This window comes from Rhamphochromis sp. 'chilingali', assembly GCF_963969265.1.
Source record: "Rhamphochromis sp. 'chilingali' genome assembly, chromosome: 1".
Lineage (NCBI taxonomy): Eukaryota > Metazoa > Chordata > Actinopteri > Cichliformes > Cichlidae > Rhamphochromis > Rhamphochromis sp. 'chilingali'.
In genome coordinates, this window is record NC_137929.1 from 37,129,619 (window position 1) to 37,150,109 (window position 20,491).

The 20,491-nt window shown below is 42.0% G+C and overlaps 1 protein-coding gene across 1 annotated transcript; it reads left to right on the top strand.

Moving 5' to 3' along the window:
* Positions 1-2,989: 2,989 nt before the first annotated feature.
* f13a1b (coagulation factor XIII, A1 polypeptide b) lies at positions 2,990-20,277 on the top strand. The gene is made up of 15 exons (XM_080890384.1): positions 2,990-3,144; positions 7,186-7,410; positions 8,433-8,621; positions 10,244-10,492; positions 10,604-10,722; positions 10,801-10,908; positions 10,995-11,169; positions 15,280-15,418; positions 15,719-15,822; positions 15,996-16,084; positions 16,249-16,402; positions 17,036-17,311; positions 17,515-17,675; positions 18,371-18,507; positions 18,701-20,277. The coding sequence occupies exons 2-15, from the start codon at positions 7,224-7,226 to the stop codon at positions 18,840-18,842; spliced, it is 2,229 nt and encodes a 742-aa protein (XP_080746510.1). The 5' UTR covers positions 2,990-3,144; positions 7,186-7,223; the 3' UTR covers positions 18,843-20,277.
* The last annotated feature ends 214 nt before the right edge of the window (positions 20,278-20,491 follow it).

The following is a 20,491-nucleotide window of genomic DNA, read 5'->3' on the forward strand; positions in this document are numbered from 1 at the left end:
GAACATAGGGATCTGAAACATGGAACAGAAAGGCACAGAAGATCAACATGAACATAACAACGCCACAGGGGAAGAGTAAAACTGAACACGATGAACACAGAAACACCAGACCTCTTCACAATAAAACAGGAAACATAATGAGACGTAGACAAACTTCACAATGAAAGACGCAGACATGAAACACATGAAGAGCAGGGGAGATTTACCATAGTTGGAAACACGAGGGGGAAATAATAACTAGAACACTTAAGCATGATAACAAATGAACTTAGGAACCTGAAGGGCTTACATAAACTAAAACATCAAAATGAACTAAAACTCAAAACACTGGGTCATAAGACCCAGGATTGTGACAGTCACATTGGAAAGGTATAGTAATCATCCACAACTATTTTCAGCTGCGGATGATAAAGGATTCAGAAAGTTTATTCATGCAGGCCCGTATGACAGAGAATGTGCATCTTCTTTTTGTTTTCATATTTTAATTTATATTTAATTGTGTTGTGGTTTGCAGGTTTAGTTAAAAGTTGAACTGTGACCAGTTGGTTTTTGTATTATATGATTTATTTATTACATTTTATGTGGAGTGAATAAATAAAAGTATATTTACGGTGGCCCCAACAGACAAAACACGTAAAAACTTAGAAGCACATAACAACTCCGAAGCACCTACAAACTCAAAAACACGTAAAAACTCCAAAACACAACAGAAGTACTCCAGGATGCTGGGCGCAGTGCTGAGCTTTTGTTACCCAGAGGCTACACAAGCCAGCAAGTACCAACGACCGGATTTGGTGTGTGGTAGTAACAGGTAAATGAAAGTTTTTTTAAATTATTTGAATATACTTGAATATACTATATGAGTGCTTGTGTATTTATACACAAGCACTCATATAGTGCTAGAGCACTTTCCTGTGTGCAGTGTGTCTTGTTTTGCTTCCCCTTGTCTCGTTAGGTCTGATTTGTCCCAGCTGAGGGCCCACCTGTTCCCAATCCTCTCTTTATCTTTCTGTGTATTTAAGTCCTCTGTCCTCCTTTGTTTAATGTCAGGGCGTCTGTTGTCTTTTGCGCCATGTCTATGTCATATCAGGTATCTTTGTATCCACGCCAAGTTTCATGTTTAGAGTTTTTCATGTTTTATTTTTAGTTTCCCCAGTTTAGGTCATTGTTTGTTCTCGTCTTTGTTTGACATATGCATTACTTTGTATTTTTCCATCAGCCATATTAAACGGCTCTTTTTTCTTGTTGACTCAATTACGTTCTACGTTCTGTCTGCACTCGGGTCTACTGTTCATACTTCACACAGTCAGCTACTCAGCCAGACTGTAACAAAAACAATGTATGCAACTTGAGATTCAACGAGTGTGAGGCTGAAGCAGTGTAGAAATGTCCCAACAAGTAAAGCAAGTACTTCCTTAGTTGCCTTAGTGTTAAAATAGGAATTTTCACCCAGTGATTCCAGTGGATCATTGGGCTTTCAAGAGTTAAAATGTTCCCATGAGCCAGTTTTAGAAATGATAGAATAAATAGCTTTGCCATACCGTCTAACCTTAGCCTTTTTAAAAAAAACCAGACCACGCTCTTACAAACATAACCAGGTATGTTTTTATTCCCCCAAGCTGACCAGGCTTTAACCCCAGTTTTTCACATCAGGATTTTTCTTTCACATCTGATATGGTTTCTACATAAACTTTGTATTCCTGCCAGCAGAGAAAATGTTATGCTTTTTTCTTGGAGTCATTTGACAAACCAAGAAGCTTGATTTGTGAAGCTATTTATTATATACATACAAATATACTTTAAACACAGCACAAACAGACTGAGATGGCAAATACTTTTTAGTGGCGTAGCAGAGTTATCATAACCTTGAAATAATAAAAAACCAAAGCCAACACTTTCAATAAAACTAGCACATGAGCAAATAGCAACAACAAACAGAGTCACCGCTATTAAAAGTGAATGAACATGCAGCACAAAGACCACATCTTATACTGAGTAAAAGGGTTATATTTAAAAAAGAAAGCTAAAACAAATCACATTTAATTTATAAACACACTGAAATAGACATCCTCCATCAAAATGCTTTTGAACCAACAATGAACCGACATAAGTGGGAGGAAACTATAAATAATTTACAATGCTAAATTAATACATAACAAACATAACACAAGGTCGACAGCTACTTTTTGTGAGTTAAATTTACTATTAATTTCAGAAGCACTTATGTTTAAGTCTAGAGTGAACCTTCTAGGTGTACAGTACTGTGCAAAAGTCTTGAGCCATTCTCATTTCTTTATATTTAGCTTTGAAAGTGGGAAAAAGGTGCAATGATTTAGGGATAGCACACAAAGTGTCTCATTCTGTGTGTTTTTCCATCCAGGTATGTTCTTACTGCTTTGACAGTATGTTTGGGATCATTGCCATGATGAAAAAGGAAGCTTGTCAATCAGACAAAAATGTATAAATTTTCCTCATTTTTTAAAGATCACACTGCCTAACAGAAACTGTAATAATACCTTTTTGATACTATTGTTATATGTTTTAAACTGCACGATGTGTGATGTAAAATGAGCTAGAAAAAGGTGGTTTTATTTGAAGCATTTCTGAAAACAAAATAAAATAAAAACATTCTGAATTGCTACTCTGCCACGTACTGCATCTACTTTTATGACTGTAAACAGCAACATTTAAGAAGTGTTGTGTTTAATAACAGTTTCCGCAGTGTTCAAGGTAGAAAGAGTTAAGTGCAGGTTTATTCATGTGAGTCCTCAAATATCTCAAACCAGAAACTTAGTCAGTGACTTTATGTGCCTGAGCCGCATCCATCTGTGGGTTGTATGAAGATGGTACATTCCACATCCTGTTTCTAAGCTGGACAGCACAGTTACACGTCTTTCTCTGCAGATGTCTCACACACACACACACACACACACACACACACACACACACACACACACACACACACACACACACACACGCGCTTTTCCTTCCTTCAGTGGGGTATATAAGGAGAAGCAGAAGACTCCTGCATGGGGCAGCAGCAGACCGACTCCAACAAACAACAGCTTTCCTCTACAACTTCAGCTGAGGTGTGTCTGTGTCCGCTCCACATTTTGAGCTCTTTCCATATACGAAGATTGACTGGTAAGTAACAGCTTTGGTGAAACTATTTTACTACACTAAAATTCCTTTGCAATTTGGCAAATGTTTGTTTATAACTTCCAGATGTGAAGAAATGTATTTCCATCTGAGAGTCATTTAAGAACTGTTGTTGTGCAATCACAACAACTCTGAGTGTGTCTAACGAAGCTTCTAGCACATCACTATATGCCCTATCATCACTCTTACTGATACACTTTGTTGCATTTTAATTTAGTTATGTTTAGTGGGTCACATTTTCACATTTTCCACCAAATTAACTAAATGTAATAACCAAGTGGTTATAACCTGAACATTATCAGTGGGCAGTAACTGTGAGAAAATGACCAGAGTTATTAATATATGTGCAAATGAAAAAACTATAACCAGAGGTTAATCACTAACTATGCACATGCTGCGTCTACAAACCCTTTAATGCATCCCAGACTTAGTCTGCTTAAATAAAGGCTTTAACGAGAGTCTTTGGCTCTTTTCAGGGTTTTATTGTTTTACCTGCAGGGTTTTTTTTTCTGTGTCAGCAGTTGCCCCAAAAACACTGAAAAAAACAAACACATTAAGCACTCCAGTGTTATTCGAAAACAGAGAAGTAGTGTTGTAAAGTAACAAAACAGGTTTAATTATGATTGCAGCTATTCAGTTTATGACAGTTTTGCAGATTCACTTCAGCATTCACAGTGTCATACTTTATCCAATCCACTAACTTTTTGAGTTAGGTTAATTGTGTCCTTTTTGCTTTAATATATTCATTTGGTGGGTATTATTACTCTCCCAAGTTAATATTTTACTAAATATGACCGTATAATAGCTCAGCTGCAAAAAGAGAAAAGGTAATGACCACTGTGGTGACTAATCAAACTGCTGGATTCAAACTTGGCCCTAGGTGTGAATAAACCAAAAGGATGCAAACAGACACAGTTGGTGTACTCAGTGACTCATTAAATCCACAAAACAAGAAACAGGACAAAAATGACATCAACCCTTTAGCCCAGATGGGGGTTACCAAAACCCTGCTTGCAACAGGCAGAGTGGGCTGCCACTGCCGTGCAGGAAGGCGTGCAGCTAGTGCCATAAAGATTACATAAGTATAGGAAAGGCTGATTTAAGCATTATATACACAAGTGCTGCTTTCATAAGATGCTTGCAGGGTGCACACTATGTGGAGTCTGTGGTAAAAACACCTGGCTCAGAGTAAAACCCACTGTTGTATAATGTGGGGGTGTGTGCTGGATGACTCATCATACAGCACAGTGAGCGCTCTGTTTTCACCTGAACCACCAGTGGCACAGATTGCCTCATTGGGATGCCTTGGAAAGACAGAGTGATGCAAAGTATCATTAAGCCCAATATAGCCTACATAATTTGAAATATCCCATGCATTATGGCACAAAACGTAATGTGGGAGGACCTCTTGGAGTGGGCATGCTGGTTGAACCTTTCATCCCCAGTAAGAGGAAATACATGTCAAACAGCTCTGCTAAGTTATACCTCTGTTTGTTTTTTTGCCTTTACTCAAGTCTCAAGTCTAAAAGCAAGGCTCTTAGCAACAGTAGTTGCATGATTAAGCCAAAAACAACCCGAAGCCTCGAGGGCGTGAGGGGTGTGACTTTGACATTAAATGGATTCAAAAGGTCAAACATGCAAGTTATCTCTTTATGCATCATAAAGCATAAAGCACAACCTGATATTCCAATTCATCCTCATCACAGTTCTTACTCTGATGACTTAACCTCTCCAAGCAAAGAGTAATTTACTGGGAACTTCCAGGTGAGCCGGTGGATATCCAATCAAATAATTCCTATCCTGGCCACCATCTATTGTTTATGAATGCAGGTCATTTTAAAAAGCTAACAAAAGGCACATTATCATCAGACAACAACCACTGCATTTGAGATTGGAGTTCAGCAAATGCAATCCTCATTTTACTCACTGTTTACCAGCATGCAAAAAAGCCTGCTCTGATGTGATTGGCTAATAAAACACAGACCACAAGTGGCTGCTGAGAGAAACCACACATTTCCAGTAATGAAAAGCTTCTCCTTTGTCCTTAGATTATGTATGTGAATGCAAAGAGTAGCAAGCTTACCACCATAATCAGAGAGCTTACATTGTCAAAAACAATGGGCGTCCCAGGGGGGCTCAACCCACCAGCTCTTTGGTTGAAACAGAAACAGGCTGAACTACGGGGCTGCAGAGTGTGCTGTGTCTTCCTGTCTAATGGGCCTCTATTTGCTCTTAAGTTATAGAAGCTGTATCTTTACATCTTTTCTCTCATTAATAATAATAATAATAATGGATACTTTATTGATCCCCATGGGGAAATTACTTGTTTTTCTCTGCATTTGACCCATTCACTCAGTGAAGCAGTGGGCAGCCCACTAAGCAGGCGCCCGGGGAGCAGTGTGTAGGGACGGTACCTTGCTCAGGGGTACCTCAGGGTAGCCGTTAAGTGGATTCGAATCGCCGACCTTCCGATCATGGGGCGACCACTTTACCTACTGAGCTATCCCTGCCCATATTGATTAAACAGCCAGGCTCTGTTAATCCACAGCTTTATTTCCTGAGTTTTTGTATGAAGGTTTTGATATCTGAACTAAGAGTGACTACACTGCTAAAGCAGGAAACTCTCATGAGTGGGCTCAAACCACAAAGGTAGCAGCCGAATGTGCTGACCTATTACCAAAGAAACAACCGCAGTTTGAAAACACTGAGGTCACAGTGTGGCTCACTATTAGCACCACGAAGACACCTCTATACGTGGATTAACCATGAATTAAAAGCAAAAAGTTATCGATTTTCACCAGTGGCATTGTGCTTTATGTCACAACCTTTATGTAATCTGACCCGATGTTAGCAAAAAACAACTTTGAACAAATACAGACTGTTCCCTTTTCTATAAACTCAAACAGACTCAACCTTTTGACCACCAGTGACAGATATGACTGGCTCAGTAAGTTAGAATATGTAAGATATGGATATAAAATGCCCCAAACCACCTAAAGATTCAGATTTAAAAGTAAAAAAATATATAAATATCACAGTAATAAAAGCATGCAGTTACATTTCAAACATTTGGGGAAAAAACTACTGCCACTGTATAACATACAATCACTGGTACTACTAGTAGTAATAACACATACCCCCATTTTTAAATCTCCTCGTAATGATTTCAGGAGCTTTGCTTTTGTTTTCTGCCACAGCTCAGCTTCATGTACCTTTATCACCTACAATGTGTTGTCTGTCTTTCAAAACACTTTGCAAACTGACATGTGAATAAAGTCTATTGATATTATTGCCAAACTAAGTAATCTTACTTCAGTAAACACACTGAAGTAAGATTCTTTGTGGTTTCCATTCATGACTGGAATAAGTCCTTTTCTTTTAGACATGATAAATGCTCTGTGCTGAAGCTTATGTCATTTTTTCCACGTTCTGTAACCACAAAAACAAACATTATTTGTGGAGTGAAAATAAATCATAAAACACTAAAATTGTCTTTCATGACCAGGAGCTTGCAGGAATGGGAGTGACTATAAACCAAGTCTCTATCCAAGCCACAAACACACATGCAAGCCATGTGTGACATAAAAGATATAACCCGAAAAGTATTTATCGAGGCATGTGGAAGGTTTGGTTACACCCCAACTTCATCTTAGCGTGTGATCTTTTTGGACTTTAATCTATCTATATATGTATGAAAATCTTTCCCCAATTTTCCAGAGGTGGAAGGCAGATCAATTTGAAAACAGGCCTTTAGGAGCTTGACAGATGAATTGGAAAGAAAATAATTTTACCAACAGTAAATAAAACAAGATGGTTGTTGTTGTTGATGGTAATGGTGTCGGTCTTTAATTCTGTTATGGAGGTGAGCACATTCTTCTTCACTTTCTTTATGTTCTTACAGATTCTGCTTCAGTCTGTGGCATGTGCCCAGATTTGGACTTGTTTAAAGTTGCATGACACTGACTCTACTATTTCACCCAGCATTGCTAATAATTTAGTATTCACACATCCTCTCTTCCCTCCTAGTTCCTGTCTGAAATCACCCACCCTGAGCAATCACTATCATGTCTGATGAAGCTACCATCGCGGCTCCTTCTCCTGCTCCTCCCGCTCCCACTGGACCTCCTCCCAAAGTGACAAACCGTGGCCGCGCCGCAGCTCCTGCTGCCAGCGCCAACTCTGAGACAAGCGACATCCCCGAGTATGAGTACTTTATTCAACCAGGCCCCAGGGGATACCCTCCTCTGACAGGTGAAGGAGGAATTTCATGTTTATGTATGTGATACGTTTCTTGAAAATATGCATGCATTGAAGTGAGAAAAAAGTTCAGTAAACCCAAAGGGGAAGACGCTTGTCAGATCATGTAAAGAACTGGACGAGTCTGTTCTTCTCGACAGTAAGCTGTTATTTATAGAAAATTTAAAAAAAAAAGTTATTTGATGACACAGTGGGTCTTCTGTGGAGAAGATAAAGCCCCTTTCCTGTCAGTTTCCAGTACGTTTTACGCATGACTGACACATGAATGACGTCCAAAGGGGATAAATTCTGCTCACTTCCTGCTGCATGTCACTGCACTGCAGTCTGAATTACCGTCAAAGAGCTGCACACACAGAGATATCCAGATGTAACAGGAATTTATGAAAGCAATGACTGGAATTACATCAGTAAACAACCGCAAATGAACAGTCGATTGAATTTCCCTATTGGCGCAACACTTATGTTTTTAATAAGGAGAGAACAGTTCAGACTGTGTTCCCAAAAGATAGCTTTTCATCACATAAACTGTTGACTACGACCATCCAAAGGCTTTCTGTGGGAGGCAAAGCACAAAATAAGAGTGACCTTTTCAATGCCGAGAGCAGGACTGGGGAACCACTGAAGTGTAATATTAAGCCAGAGAAATAACCAAGTTAAAGTTTTCAGATAAGGTCATTTGAGGACTTTCAGCTCAGCCGTCCCCACTGCAAGTGAATAAGCTTGATAAAGTTTTGAACTTTTGAAGAACATACTGGGTTCTGAATATCATGTAGGTCAGAAATAATAAAAAAAAAAAAATACGTTTTTCTAGAAAATACAGTTTTTTTCTGGAAGCATGATCAGCAGCATCTGATATCCACTTTCTCTACAGATGCTTCTCTTCATTTTCTGTCACTCATCTGATTTCCTCCAAAGTGGGGCGATCACTGTCCTCTTGTGGTAGGAGACAAAAAAAAGAAACATTGAGAATTTATGCATCCTGTGTCTTCTCTCTTTGTTTCTCCCTGTCTGTTCAGAATATCTGGACATCAGTGAGGTGGACATGATGAAAAGGCCCGATGAGAGCAACAAGATAGCTCATCACACCGCGCTGTACCACTCTGACTATCTAATCGTGCGCAGAGGACAAGAGTTCCAGGTCAAGATCACCTTCAGTCGTCCCTACAAACCTGCTGAAGATAAGTTCGCTTTGGAGTTTGTCATCGGTGAGTTAAATCCACTAAGTACTACTCTTATCTGTGGTCCCCATGGAGCAGGTGGTAACGTAGTTTTAAAGTAAACAACTAAGGGCTTAAAGGTACTTTTTGTAATTACCCTTTACAGTATTTAACTAAAAACACTACCAGGGGACAAAATTTTACCAGATAGATGTGTTGCAATGCAAGAAACTTGATTCAGATGCAGATCAGATTCACTTTTTAGGATTTCCTTACCTGGATTATTTGGCATGCATCAAGCCGGGGTGTCGACATTTTCACATCTGTGCTTCTCTTCAAGTTTTAATTTTTCTTTTCAACCAGCCTGATCTGTTTCTCTCCTAGTGAGGCCTTAAATTTCTTCCAGGCCACTGTGACAAATAAAAATTCAAGGTGTTCTTAAATGAAGATTTCACTGATTCGCTGCACCATCTAGTGGTACAAAGTGGTATTACATGCAAAAGTCAACACGTCTCTGTCGCCGAACTGCAGAGCCCCCCCTTCGGATGATCTGATATCCTCGTGTTGGTGTTGTTCCCAGACCATCATGAAAATGTTGTTCCAGGTTCAACATTGCAAGTGACCAATCACATTGTTGTGACGTTATTCCTTTGCGCGCCAAGCCATTCGTGCATTTATGAAATTCCAATGTTGCAAGGACAATATTAATTCTGCTTACTGTTTATTAAAGGGTTACGGTTAGGGTTAGGGTCAGGGTCCGTTGATCGGCGGACAGAGGCGGTTTCACGCAGCTTAAGTACAGTTTTTTGTTTTACGCCGGTTTTTCCCGAAGTCGCAAAGGTATGACGTCACAACATTCTGATTGGTCACTTGCAATGTTGATCCTGGAACAACATTTAGTATGATGATCTGGGAACAACACCAACACGAGGATATCAGATCAACCGAGCTCCTTCAGTGACAGACTGCTGCATCCTAGATGCATGAAGGAGCGTTTCCACACGTTCTTTCTCCCTGCAGCTGTCAGACTGTACAATCAAAACTGCTCCCACCAAACACAGATGTTTACATCAGCGCTGTAATTTTATCAACCGATTCACACTACAACCTGGGTTTGCCTCTTATCTGTATTTAATTTTATTTAATTTTAATAACGGTACAATACTCAGTTTTTTGGTAACTATAGTCCTTGATGTAAATATATAAAAAATTGTGTATGTTTCTATTCTGTGTCCTGTTTGTTTGTATATGTGTCTTTCTTGCTGCTGTTACAACCAAATTTCCCCTTGTGGGACAATTAAAGGATTGTTCTATTTCTATTCTTGGTGCTACCTCAGTTTTGCATCCTGTTAATAATGTTAGTTAAGTTTGGAGTATTTCTAAATAGTTTTAGACAAAAGGCTTTATGTGTCTTTGACCCAACACAGCTGATTTAAATGGCTACATTACCTCCTCAACATGTCTTGAAGTTCTCCCGAGGCCTGGTAATGAACTAATCATTTGATTCAGGTGGGTTGACCCAGGGGGGATATCTAAAAAAAAGAGTACAGTTTTTTATTATTATTATTGCTTTAGGAACAATCAGAGCAGACCTGCATAAACATAAATCACCAGAATATATTTACTTAAAGGTGATGATGTAAATGTGCTGATGTTTGCTGCTCCCTCAGGCTCCAGCCCTCAGTTCAGCAAGGGCACCTACGTCCCTGTCTTCCCCACAAAGCAGCGTCAGACCACTTGGGAAGGCCGCATCACAAACACCTCTGACAACGTGGTCACCATGGCCATCACCCCAGCAGCAAACTGCATTGTGGGGAAGTACCAGATGTACGTTGCCGTGGTGACACCTTATGGCATCCGCAGGACCAGGAAGGAAAGCACCAGGGACATGTACATCCTCTTCAATCCCTGGGTGGCAGGTGTGCTGTGTTGTTTTCTTTTTTTATGTGTATGTCTTTGAAAGTCTGAACTGTAACATCCCAGTTTGGCTTTCGTCCTACTCAAGCACCCCACATGTTGTCTTCCCTCAGAGGATGCTGTGTTCCTGGATGATGAGACGGAGAGGCAGGAGTGTGTGATGACCGAGATGGGGATCATCTATCACGGCTCCTATGATGACATTGCTGAGAGGGACTGGAACTATGGACAGGTAGGAGAAAACAAGACTGAGGCACTTCAGGGCTTATCAGTTAAGTCTTGTGACTGACCTGAGGGTTTTTATGCCTAGTTCAACTATGGAATCCTGGATTCCTGTTTGTACATCATGGACCGGGCTGAAATGCCCATCACCAACAGAGGAGACCCCATCAAGATCGTCAGAGTAGCCTCTGCCATGGTGAGAGCAATGCTAATATGAGTGGTGCTTTCCCGTACCCTGTGTTTAATCAGTGAATATCTAAAGCCTTGTCTTTTTCCTTGCAGCTGAACTCTCGGGATGATGAAGGCGTTTTGGTGGGGAACTGGAGTGGTGACTACACCTATGGAGTGGCACCCACTTCCTGGACCGGCAGCACGGACATCCTGCTCACCTACAACAGCAGCAAGATGCCTGTCTGCTACGCTCAGTGCTGGGTGTACGCTGCTGTTTTCAACACCTGTGAGAGCTTTACTGGATCTAAGTAGCTCAAAAATGACTCTCCATTTCAAACTATTTATTTATTTATAAGAACTCTGTGGGGAAAAACAAATCTGTTAAGGAAGGTTCAGCATAAGATATATGCTGAACCTTATATACACACACCCAGCACGCCCCTGCGGGCGGTTTATCCTTCAAGCTCGGGTCCTCTACCAGAGGCCTGGGAGCTTGAGGGTCCTGCGCAGTATCTTAGCTGTTCCCAGGACTGCGCTCTTCTGGACAGAGATCTCCGATGTTATTCCCGGGATCTGCTGGAGCCACTCGCCTAGCTTGGGAGTCACCGCACCTAGTGCTCCGATTACCACGGGGACCACCGTTACCTTCACCCTCCACATCCTCTCGAGCTCTTCTCTGAGCCCTTGGTATTTCTCCAGCTTCTCGTGTTCCTTCTTCCTGATATTGCTGTCATTCGGAACCGCTACATCGATCACTACGGCCGTCTTCTTCTGTTTGTCTACCACCACTATGTCCGGTTGGTTAGCCACCACCATTTTGTCCGTCTGTATCTGGAAGTCCCACAGGATCTTAGCTCGGTCATTCTCCACCACCCTTGGGGGCATCTCCCATTTTGACCTCGGGACTTCCAGGTTATACTCGGCACAGATGTTCCTGTACACTATGCCGGCCACTTGGTTATGGCGTTCCATGTATGCCTTGCCTGCTAGCATCTTGCACCCTGCTGTTATGTGCTGGATTGTCTCTGGGGCATCTTTACACAGCCTGCACCTGGGGTCTTGCCTGGTGTGATAGACCCCAGCCTCTATGGATCTTGTACTCAGAGCTTGTTCTTGTGCTGCCATGATTAGTGCCTCTGTGCTGTCTTTCAGTCCAGCTTTGTCCAGCCACTGGTAGGATTTCTGGATATCAGCCACCTCCTCTATCTGCCGGTGGTACATACCGTGCAGGGGCCTGTCCTTCCATGATGGTTCCTCGTCTCCCTCCTCTTTCTTGGGTTTCTGCTGCCTGAGGTATTCACTGAGCACTCGGTCAGTTGGGGCCATCTTCCCAATGTATTCTTGGATGTTCGTTGTCTCATCCTGGACTGTGGTGCTGACACTCACCAGTCCCCGGCCCCCTTCCTTCCGCTTAGCGTACAGCCTCAGGGTGCTGGACTTGGGGTGAAACCCTCCATGCATGGTAAGGAGCTTTCTTGTCTTTATGTCAGTGGCTTCTATCTCCTCCTTTGGCCAGCCTATTACCCCAGCAGGGTACCTGATCACGGGCAGGGCGTATGTGTTGATGGCCCGGATCTTGTTCTTACCATTCAGCTGACTCCTCAGGACTTGCCTGACCCTCTGCAGGTACTTGGTGGTTGCAGCCTTTCTAGCGGCCTCTTCATGGTTCCCATTTGCCTGCGGGATCCCCAGGTACTTGTAACTGTCCTCTATGTCTGCAATGTTGCCTTCTGGTAGTTCAATCCCCTCAGTTCTGACTACCTTCCCTCTCTTTGTTACCATCCGACTACACTTCTCCAGTCCGAACGACATTCCAATGTCATTGCTGTATAGCCTGGTAGTGTGGATCAGTGAATCGATGTCTCGTTCACTCTTGGCATACAGCTTGATGTCATCCATGTACAGGAGGTGGCTGACAACTGCTCCGTTCCGTAGTCGGTATCCGTAGCCAGTCTTGTTAATGATCTCACTGAGGGGGTTCAGGCCTATGCAGAACAGCAGTGGGGACAGAGCATCTCCTTGGTAGATCCCGCACTTGATGGTAACTTGTGCTATGGGCTTGGAGTTGGCCTCTAGTGTTGTACGCCACATCCCCATTGAGTTCCTGATGAAGGCTCTTAGGGTCCCATTGATCTTGTACAATTCTAGGCATTCCAGTATCCAGCTGTGGGGCATTGAGTCATAGGCCTTCTTGTAATCAATCCAGGCAGTGCACAGGTTGGTCAGTCTGGTCTTGCAGTCTTGGCTGATTGTTCTGTCTACCAGTAGCTGGTGTTTTGCGCCTCTGGTATTCTTGCCAATTCCTTTCTGTGTCCCGCTCATGTATTGACCCATGTGCCTGTTCATCTTAGCCGATATGATGCCTGACAGGAGCTTCCATGTAGTACTGAGGCAGGTTATTGGTCGGTAGTTGGAGGGGACCGGTCCCTTCTTGGGGTCCTTGGGGATCAGGACCGTCCGGCCTTCAGTTAGCCATTCCGGGTGGCTCTCGTTAACTAGCAGCTGGTTCATTTGTGCTGCCAGACGCTCGTGGAGTGCAGTCAGCTTCTTCAGCCAGTAGGCGTGAACCATGTCGGGCCCTGGTGCTGTCCAACTCTTCATACTGGAGACCCTTTCTTGGATATCTGCCACTGTTACTGGACCCTGTTCAGGGAGGTCGCTGTGGTCTGCCCTCAGATCCACTAGCCACTGAGCATTGCCGTTATGGGTTGCATCCTTCTCCCATATGCTCTTCCAGTATTGCTCCGTCTCCAGCCTTGGTGGTGCTGTTCTCTTATTGTTCCCTTGCCACTGAGAGTACACCTTTGCTGGTTCTGTGGAGAACAGCTGGTTTATTCTCCTGCCTTCTATCTCTCTGGTGTACCTCCTCAAGCGGCTGGCCAAGGCTGTGAGTCTTTGCTTGGCAGTTTCCAAGGCCTCAGGTATGGACAGCTTGCTGTATTTCTTAGGCACCTTATTCGTCGCACCTTTCTGCAACTCCGTTAGTTGGCTAACCTCCCTCCGTGCTACTTTGATCTTGCCCTCTAGCCTCCTTCTCCATGGAGGGCACTGCCCCTTGTGGCTGTTCAACTTGTAGCCAAGCATCTCACTGATCACTGCTGCCGTATTGTAGATCAGCTTGTTAGTGTCGGTAATCGTGGTTGTAGGTATTGCCCGTAGTGCTGCATTAACATCATCTAGCAGACCTTCTGAGGGTACTTCACGTAATCTTGGTAACCGGCTACGGGGGATCCAGGTTTCAAGCTTGGCCATGATCCTATTTTTCAGGTCAGTTCCTCTCGCACTCAACGATCCTTCTCCTATCGCACTTGGGGCTATGTACCCAATCTCGGGTGGGGGTGATGATATCTCCCCACTGACCTGGCGTCCTGACTCCTCCTTGCCGTAGCATTTGTGTTGTACCTCGTCAATCTCTAGCTGTGAGAGCAGTCCCTTCTTTCGAATGTTGGAACACTGAGCTACTAGTTGTTTCGCCGTCATTGTGGATGTTGGGTATCGAAGAATCCATAGGTCCCTCATCCTATTCATGTAGCCCCTTCCGCCGGGGTTACTTGCGTAGTAGCATTCCAACAACGCCCTGTTTTCGTCCCTTGCCCACCGATGCCTTCTTGTTCCAGTAGCCCACTTTTCGTCAGGGTGCCCTGGTTCCTCAACACCTGACGCGGACCTTGTTGATCCGGGCGACGTCCGAGCCGGCATGCCTTCATATTTATCTGTCTCACTCATGTCTGCGGTAGGCTTGCTTAGCATAGGGGGTCTAGCCTTAGGACCCTTACTGGATACAGACGCCCCAGGCAGGAATCGAACTTGCGATCCTCTGTTCCAAAGGCGTGTAGTCTAACCACTACGCTATCCAGCTGCTGTATATATATATGTATATCTATATATATATATATATATCTATATATATATATATATATATATATATATATATATATATATATATATATATATATATATATACACACACACACACACACACACAGCATAATGGCCACTACTCAGTGACTGCTCTGGTTGGAAAAAGAAAAGGGAAAGCCCTTTGGCTCCCTTCATCTTTGACCTCACGAAAAATGTCCATAATGAGTTTATGGTCTCTAGTTCCTTTAGATTCTCAGTCAGGTCCAACCCTGTCTTGGTATGTCTGATTTTATTAAAATACATAAATAAATAAATAAATAAACAAAAATATAGACTAAGATAACTGCCAAAATCCTCAGTTTGGGGGTTTAAACATGATGTCTGCTCATCATTGGTTGATGTCACAGTGGGTGCCTTTTACATACAGTCTCCTTTGACTCTGCACCAGCTCACTCAGTTTAGAACCACATTTCTTAAGCTCTTGACTCCCGCCCTTGTTTTTGATTTGACTGTAAGTTCTGCCTCTGCATTTCAGTCTTACGCTGTCTGGGCATCCCATCTCGGGTCGTCACCAACTACTACTCAGCTCACGACAACGATGGAAACTTGAAGACTGACATAATCATGGATGAAAACGGCAAGATTGATCGAAACAGAACCAGGGACTCCATCTGGTACTGAAACTTTCCATTTAACAGATATCCTGAGATTTCTTTACTTGCCTTGGTCTACATGTTTTGCACTCCTGTTGGTAGGTGTCTGTTAACACACTTCAAATGGTAGTACTCAGAATCAGACTTTTTTGTTCTCCAGAGAATTGCAACAAAATTTACTGAGAAATAAATTTACAGTATTCTCGTAGGAGCACCAGATAATCAAGATTAAGTAATTGATTCTGAAAATATACCTAAATTAAATTATTAGATACAAACTAAACTGGATTATATATTTACCACTGTTTCTTTTTTTGTCAGGAACTATCACTGCTGGAACGAGTGCTACATGTCCAGACCTGACCTCCCTCCTGGCTTTGGGGGCTGGCAGGTTGTGGATGCAACACCACAGGAGACCAGTGATGGTGAGCAAAAATTTAGCAAAAATTTAGTAATAAGGTTAGGGAATTCTATAATCTCCTCCCTTGGTTTTCCCAATGCTGTAGGGTTAGGTCAAAGCAATGTAAAAGGAGAGGCAAATGTTTTCTGTGCTTTGAGTCACACTGATTTTTTGATTTTTCCTTTGTAATCCATAAAGGCATGTACAGATGTGGACCTGCGTCAGTCCAGGCCATCAAGCACGGACAGATTTGCTTCCCATTTGACGCTGCGTTCGTGTTTGCCGAGGTGAATGCCTTTGAATTACTCTCTTTCTAGAATTACTGAGAATGTGTTTGTATTTAATGACGTCGCTCGCTGGTTGTTGTGTTTTATGACCAATAACCAGGCAGTTTGATGACAGAAGGCACACAGTATTTGTTTTTACAGTGCCTATTTCTTTCCTTCTACAGATTAACAGTGATGTGGTGTTTCATTCCCGGAGGAAAGATGGGACCATGGAGCCAGTCAGAGTGAACCGAACTCACGTAGGCCGCCTGGTTCTGACCAAATCTCCAGGAGATGTGACCCGCCGCGACATTACAGATCAATACAAATTTGCTGAAGGTCAGGGACTACATCGAACACAAATGTCAGTGTTTCAGGAAGCAGCAGATCTGTTTTCTGTGCTGGAGCCTGAGCTCAGAATGCCACAGTAAATGAAGGAGCAGCTTTAAAATGTGCAAAATAAATGCAGTCACCTTGACATCATGAAATAATGAAAAAAAGAAAAGAAAATGGAAACACTTGAGCAGAAACACACTGTTAGGCTTCATTTTTACAGTGATGGATTACCCTGCTCCGCCAGTCTCTAAGTCAGTGTTTAAATCCTTGGAGCTGAAATGCCAGGTGGCAAGTTCAAACGGGAGAACAGCTCATTGTTGGCACTCTTGAATGCTGTCGGGCATCATGAACTCCAATACGGTTGCCAGATTAGGCAGTGTTTTTAGGAAAACACTGTGAATTTGAGTTATTTTCATTTGGAAATCAGCTCCATTTGGCATCGTGCTGTATTGTTTTTATCCACAGTTGGTACTCTGGACTAAAAGACTCCTGGTGCTTCATTTATCACAAACTGGGCAAAGATTAGACGATTCTGAGACAAGACCATTTTAAAAATGCAAAGCAAATAAAAAAGGACGTCAGAATTTATTCTGTTAATATACAAACACACTAATGTTTTTCAAATGCCCAACACAGGCAGCACAGAGGAGCGGACAGTCCTGGAAAAAGCAGAGGAGTACGGCTGCAAACGAGAGAAGTCCAGCCCTCCCGCGGCTGATGTGGACGTGGTCCTGCCCAACCTGGAGATCAGCGTGGGTGACAACTTTGAGCTGAACGTGGAGTTCGAAAACAAGAGCGATGAGCGCCGCACTGTGGACGCCTACATCAGCGGGAGTGTGGTGTATTATACTGGAGTTGCCAGCACCGAATTCCTGTTCCTGACCCCCAGGGTGGTGATTGAACCCAAAATGAGTGAGTCAGGTGTACGGCATGGAAATGAAGAGGCATAGTCATGAAACCACAGATGATTACCAAATGTAGACAACTGTTTCAGTGTAATCCTGAGTTATGGACAAATGTCTGCCTCGATGAGTATTTAATCTTTTATCTTATCTCTAACTTTGATTTAAGGAAATATACACACATCAAAGTAGAAATATTTTTATATTTAACAGATAAGAAGGAGGTGGCAATTGTGGAGTCGAAGAAATATATGAAGCGTCTGGTGGAACAAGCTAACCTCCACTTCATTGTTACGGGGAAGATCAGAGAGACCGGTCTAATCATCACCGCAATGAAAGTCGTCACCCTGCGCAACCCCAAACTCATCATCGAGGTCTGAAATGATTCCTTGTGGTGGCCCCCGAGAGATCAAACACATTGCGTCTTAAGGAAACGCTAGCAAATAGAAAAATGCTGGAAAAGCACACAAACACAATGGAAATTGAATAAAAAACAACAGAAGCAAAACAAGGAAATACCACAAAATCCAAAAATAAATAAATAAATAAATAAATAAAATCACAAAACAAAATGAAGTGTTTCACCATTATGTGATGGAACAGCTGTGAAAGTGACAAGCTAACAGTAAACGGCTAATAGCAAACATATGACTCGTGTGGTTAAAACACACGATACCTGTATCCTTTCTTTCCTCTCGACAATGATGAACCCTCTGCTTCTTTTAAGTGAGCCTCAGTGTAACACTGCACGTTTCTTCACTGCTGCAGTTCGTCCGTCATTTTATCTTGTCCCTAGAAACACTTTGTTTCACAATTTATTTATTTTTTGTCCTTAGAGTTTTTTTTTCTATTTCTGATGTGTTTTGTGTGCTTTTGCAGCATTTTTCTCTTTGCTGGTGTTTCTTCAGTTGCAGTGTGCATCCTACATCACATTAAAGACAAACCTGGTTCCACTCGGGCAGTTTACTTTGCTTTTATTACATGTTTGATGTCCTATCCAGCAACTGTTTATCATATACAAAGTTGGATTTTGGGGGTAGATTTTTTACATTTCCTGTGTGTACTTCAGGTGTCTGGTAGAGGCAAAGTGAGTGAAGAGATGATAGCAACTGTGGAGTTCACAAACCCCTTCAGCTTCAACCTGGAGAACGTCTACATTCGCATGGAAGGACCTGGGATGATGGAGCCAAAGTCCAGGTATTACAGGTGAGTGATCATGAACAACTGTTTGTATAAAATATTTCCACATAAAACCAAAAACTGGTTTCAGTTTCATCTTATTCCTTTGGATGAGATTTTATAACCTCCAAATAGTAGCAAAAGGAAAAAAAACAAAACACCTATTTCAAAGGATTCTGCGTCTTGCTTTAATATTTTTGACGTGTTTGTCTTTTCTCAGGTTGGTCATAGGAGGCTCTTCTCTGACCTGGACTGAGTATTTCACTCCGCAGAGGGCCGGGACAAGCAGGGTGATCGCCACTCTGGACTGTCCTGCTCTCCGGCAGGTCCAAGGCCAGGCGTCTGTCACCATCAACCCCTGAGAATTGCTACGTTCACAAACGCCCAGCATTATTTAGCCTCAGTTATTCTTTTACCACATATAGGCCTATATCATTGTTATGCAACTACAGTTTTTCAGCTACATAGCTTCAGCATTGCTGATATTGTTTTCAAATGCTGCACAGATAGTAGTCAAATTAATAGCTAGCTGCTAAATGGCTTATATTTTATATAATATAATCCGGTTGTTAAGTGATGACGTGACAAATCCTACTTCCGTGCCTAAAGTAGTCTGCGTTTAATATGGCTTTTGTGTTGTTAACATGTTTAATGTTTTGTATTTTCTTCTATTTAATCTCAAAAAGCTCCTAAAACAGTCAGTGATCACTGTTGACCTCCCTCGGCTTTTATTACCGCTAATCATTTATTTAAGCTCAGTTTTTAAAACCTTAGGATGTAACTACAGCCCAGCCCATGCAGCAGTATATGAATGACTAACCTCGTATTGTGGATGGATTATCTCAGTTGTTGTCCTGGCTGAAGTTTGGTCCTTTTACAGCATCCTGCCATGCGATTACATTTGTTCCTGACCACCGAGAACACTCACGTTAACTTTTATCGAGTGGAAAAAAAGTTAGCTTGTTTACATTATGCTAACATAGCTGTGTCGCTAGCGGTCATGAGGCACATCATTATATACCAGCTAGCCAAACTTCAGTAACCCTACAAACGTCACTGCTGTTTAGTTTTCTGTCTTCATTTATGCTGGAAGTGATAACAGAGCTGTACGTTTGAATTTGTTTCCAAAACCCCACAGTCAGGACATGCTATATTGTATTTAGATAGAAGCTAGCGAGCTAACTTCCTGCTAACTTCTAACTCCGTTAAATGTCATAAATTCCGTTTTCATGGATGCCTGGATGTTAAACTCAATTGTTACACCTGGTAGAGCAGAACGCTGATCATTTTATTAAAGATGAAAGACTTTAGACAGTTTTTCAACTCTCAGTAATGCCATAGTGATCGTTTGATATATGGACCTGCAGCGGAGTTTAGGCCCAGACACGGCTAGTGACGTCAGACTTAACGAACGGATATATATAACAGATTCAGTTTTGTAGTAAATGAACTCCAAAGGAAACATATAGAGCCCTTTTCTTGTAAAACACATTTAGCTGTGGACAAAAATGCCACAGACAAGAAAGATTATCATCCCACTGGAGCTTTTCTCTCTTCACTCATGTTTTTAACTCTCATTTTAACACAGTTAACTTTTTTAACTCTTCTACCAGATGGTTTACTATGTTTAACAGTTACTTGATTATGAATTCAAATATTTTTTAGATGTTGTTTGCATAATGTCACCACAATTCAAATGAAATGTCACAGTTTACGAATGGACCAGGCAATCATACAGTAAATCTTTATTAGAGTATTGTGACATGTTCTTGGACTAATTAGATGTGATTCAAAGTGCTTTACACTTTACAAAGTGAAGATGTAAGATGCAAATGTCAACCAAATCAAAGATTAAAAACTGCATGATTGTGTAACATGTTTCCAGTGTTTATGTACACATATGTAACTTTTCTAATTCAGTGACAGGTCAATAATTAAGCTTAAAATCAGACATAATTCTATAATTCAAACTCGAAATCTCACTGTATATAACTGTAGTGTGAAATGTGCA

Bases quoted from the DNA above. Each gene is read 5' to 3' on its own strand.
- f13a1b (XM_080890384.1), top strand. From the start codon at position 7,224: ATGTCTGATGAAGCTACCATCGCGGCTCCTTCTCCTGCTCCTCCCGCT. The intron at 10,493-10,603 runs GTGTGCTGTGTT...GTCTTCCCTCAG, and splicing joins CTTCAATCCCTGGGTGGCAG to AGGATGCTGTGTTCCTGGAT. The intron at 16,085-16,248 runs GTGAATGCCTTT...TTCCTTCTACAG, and splicing joins CTGCGTTCGTGTTTGCCGAG to ATTAACAGTGATGTGGTGTT.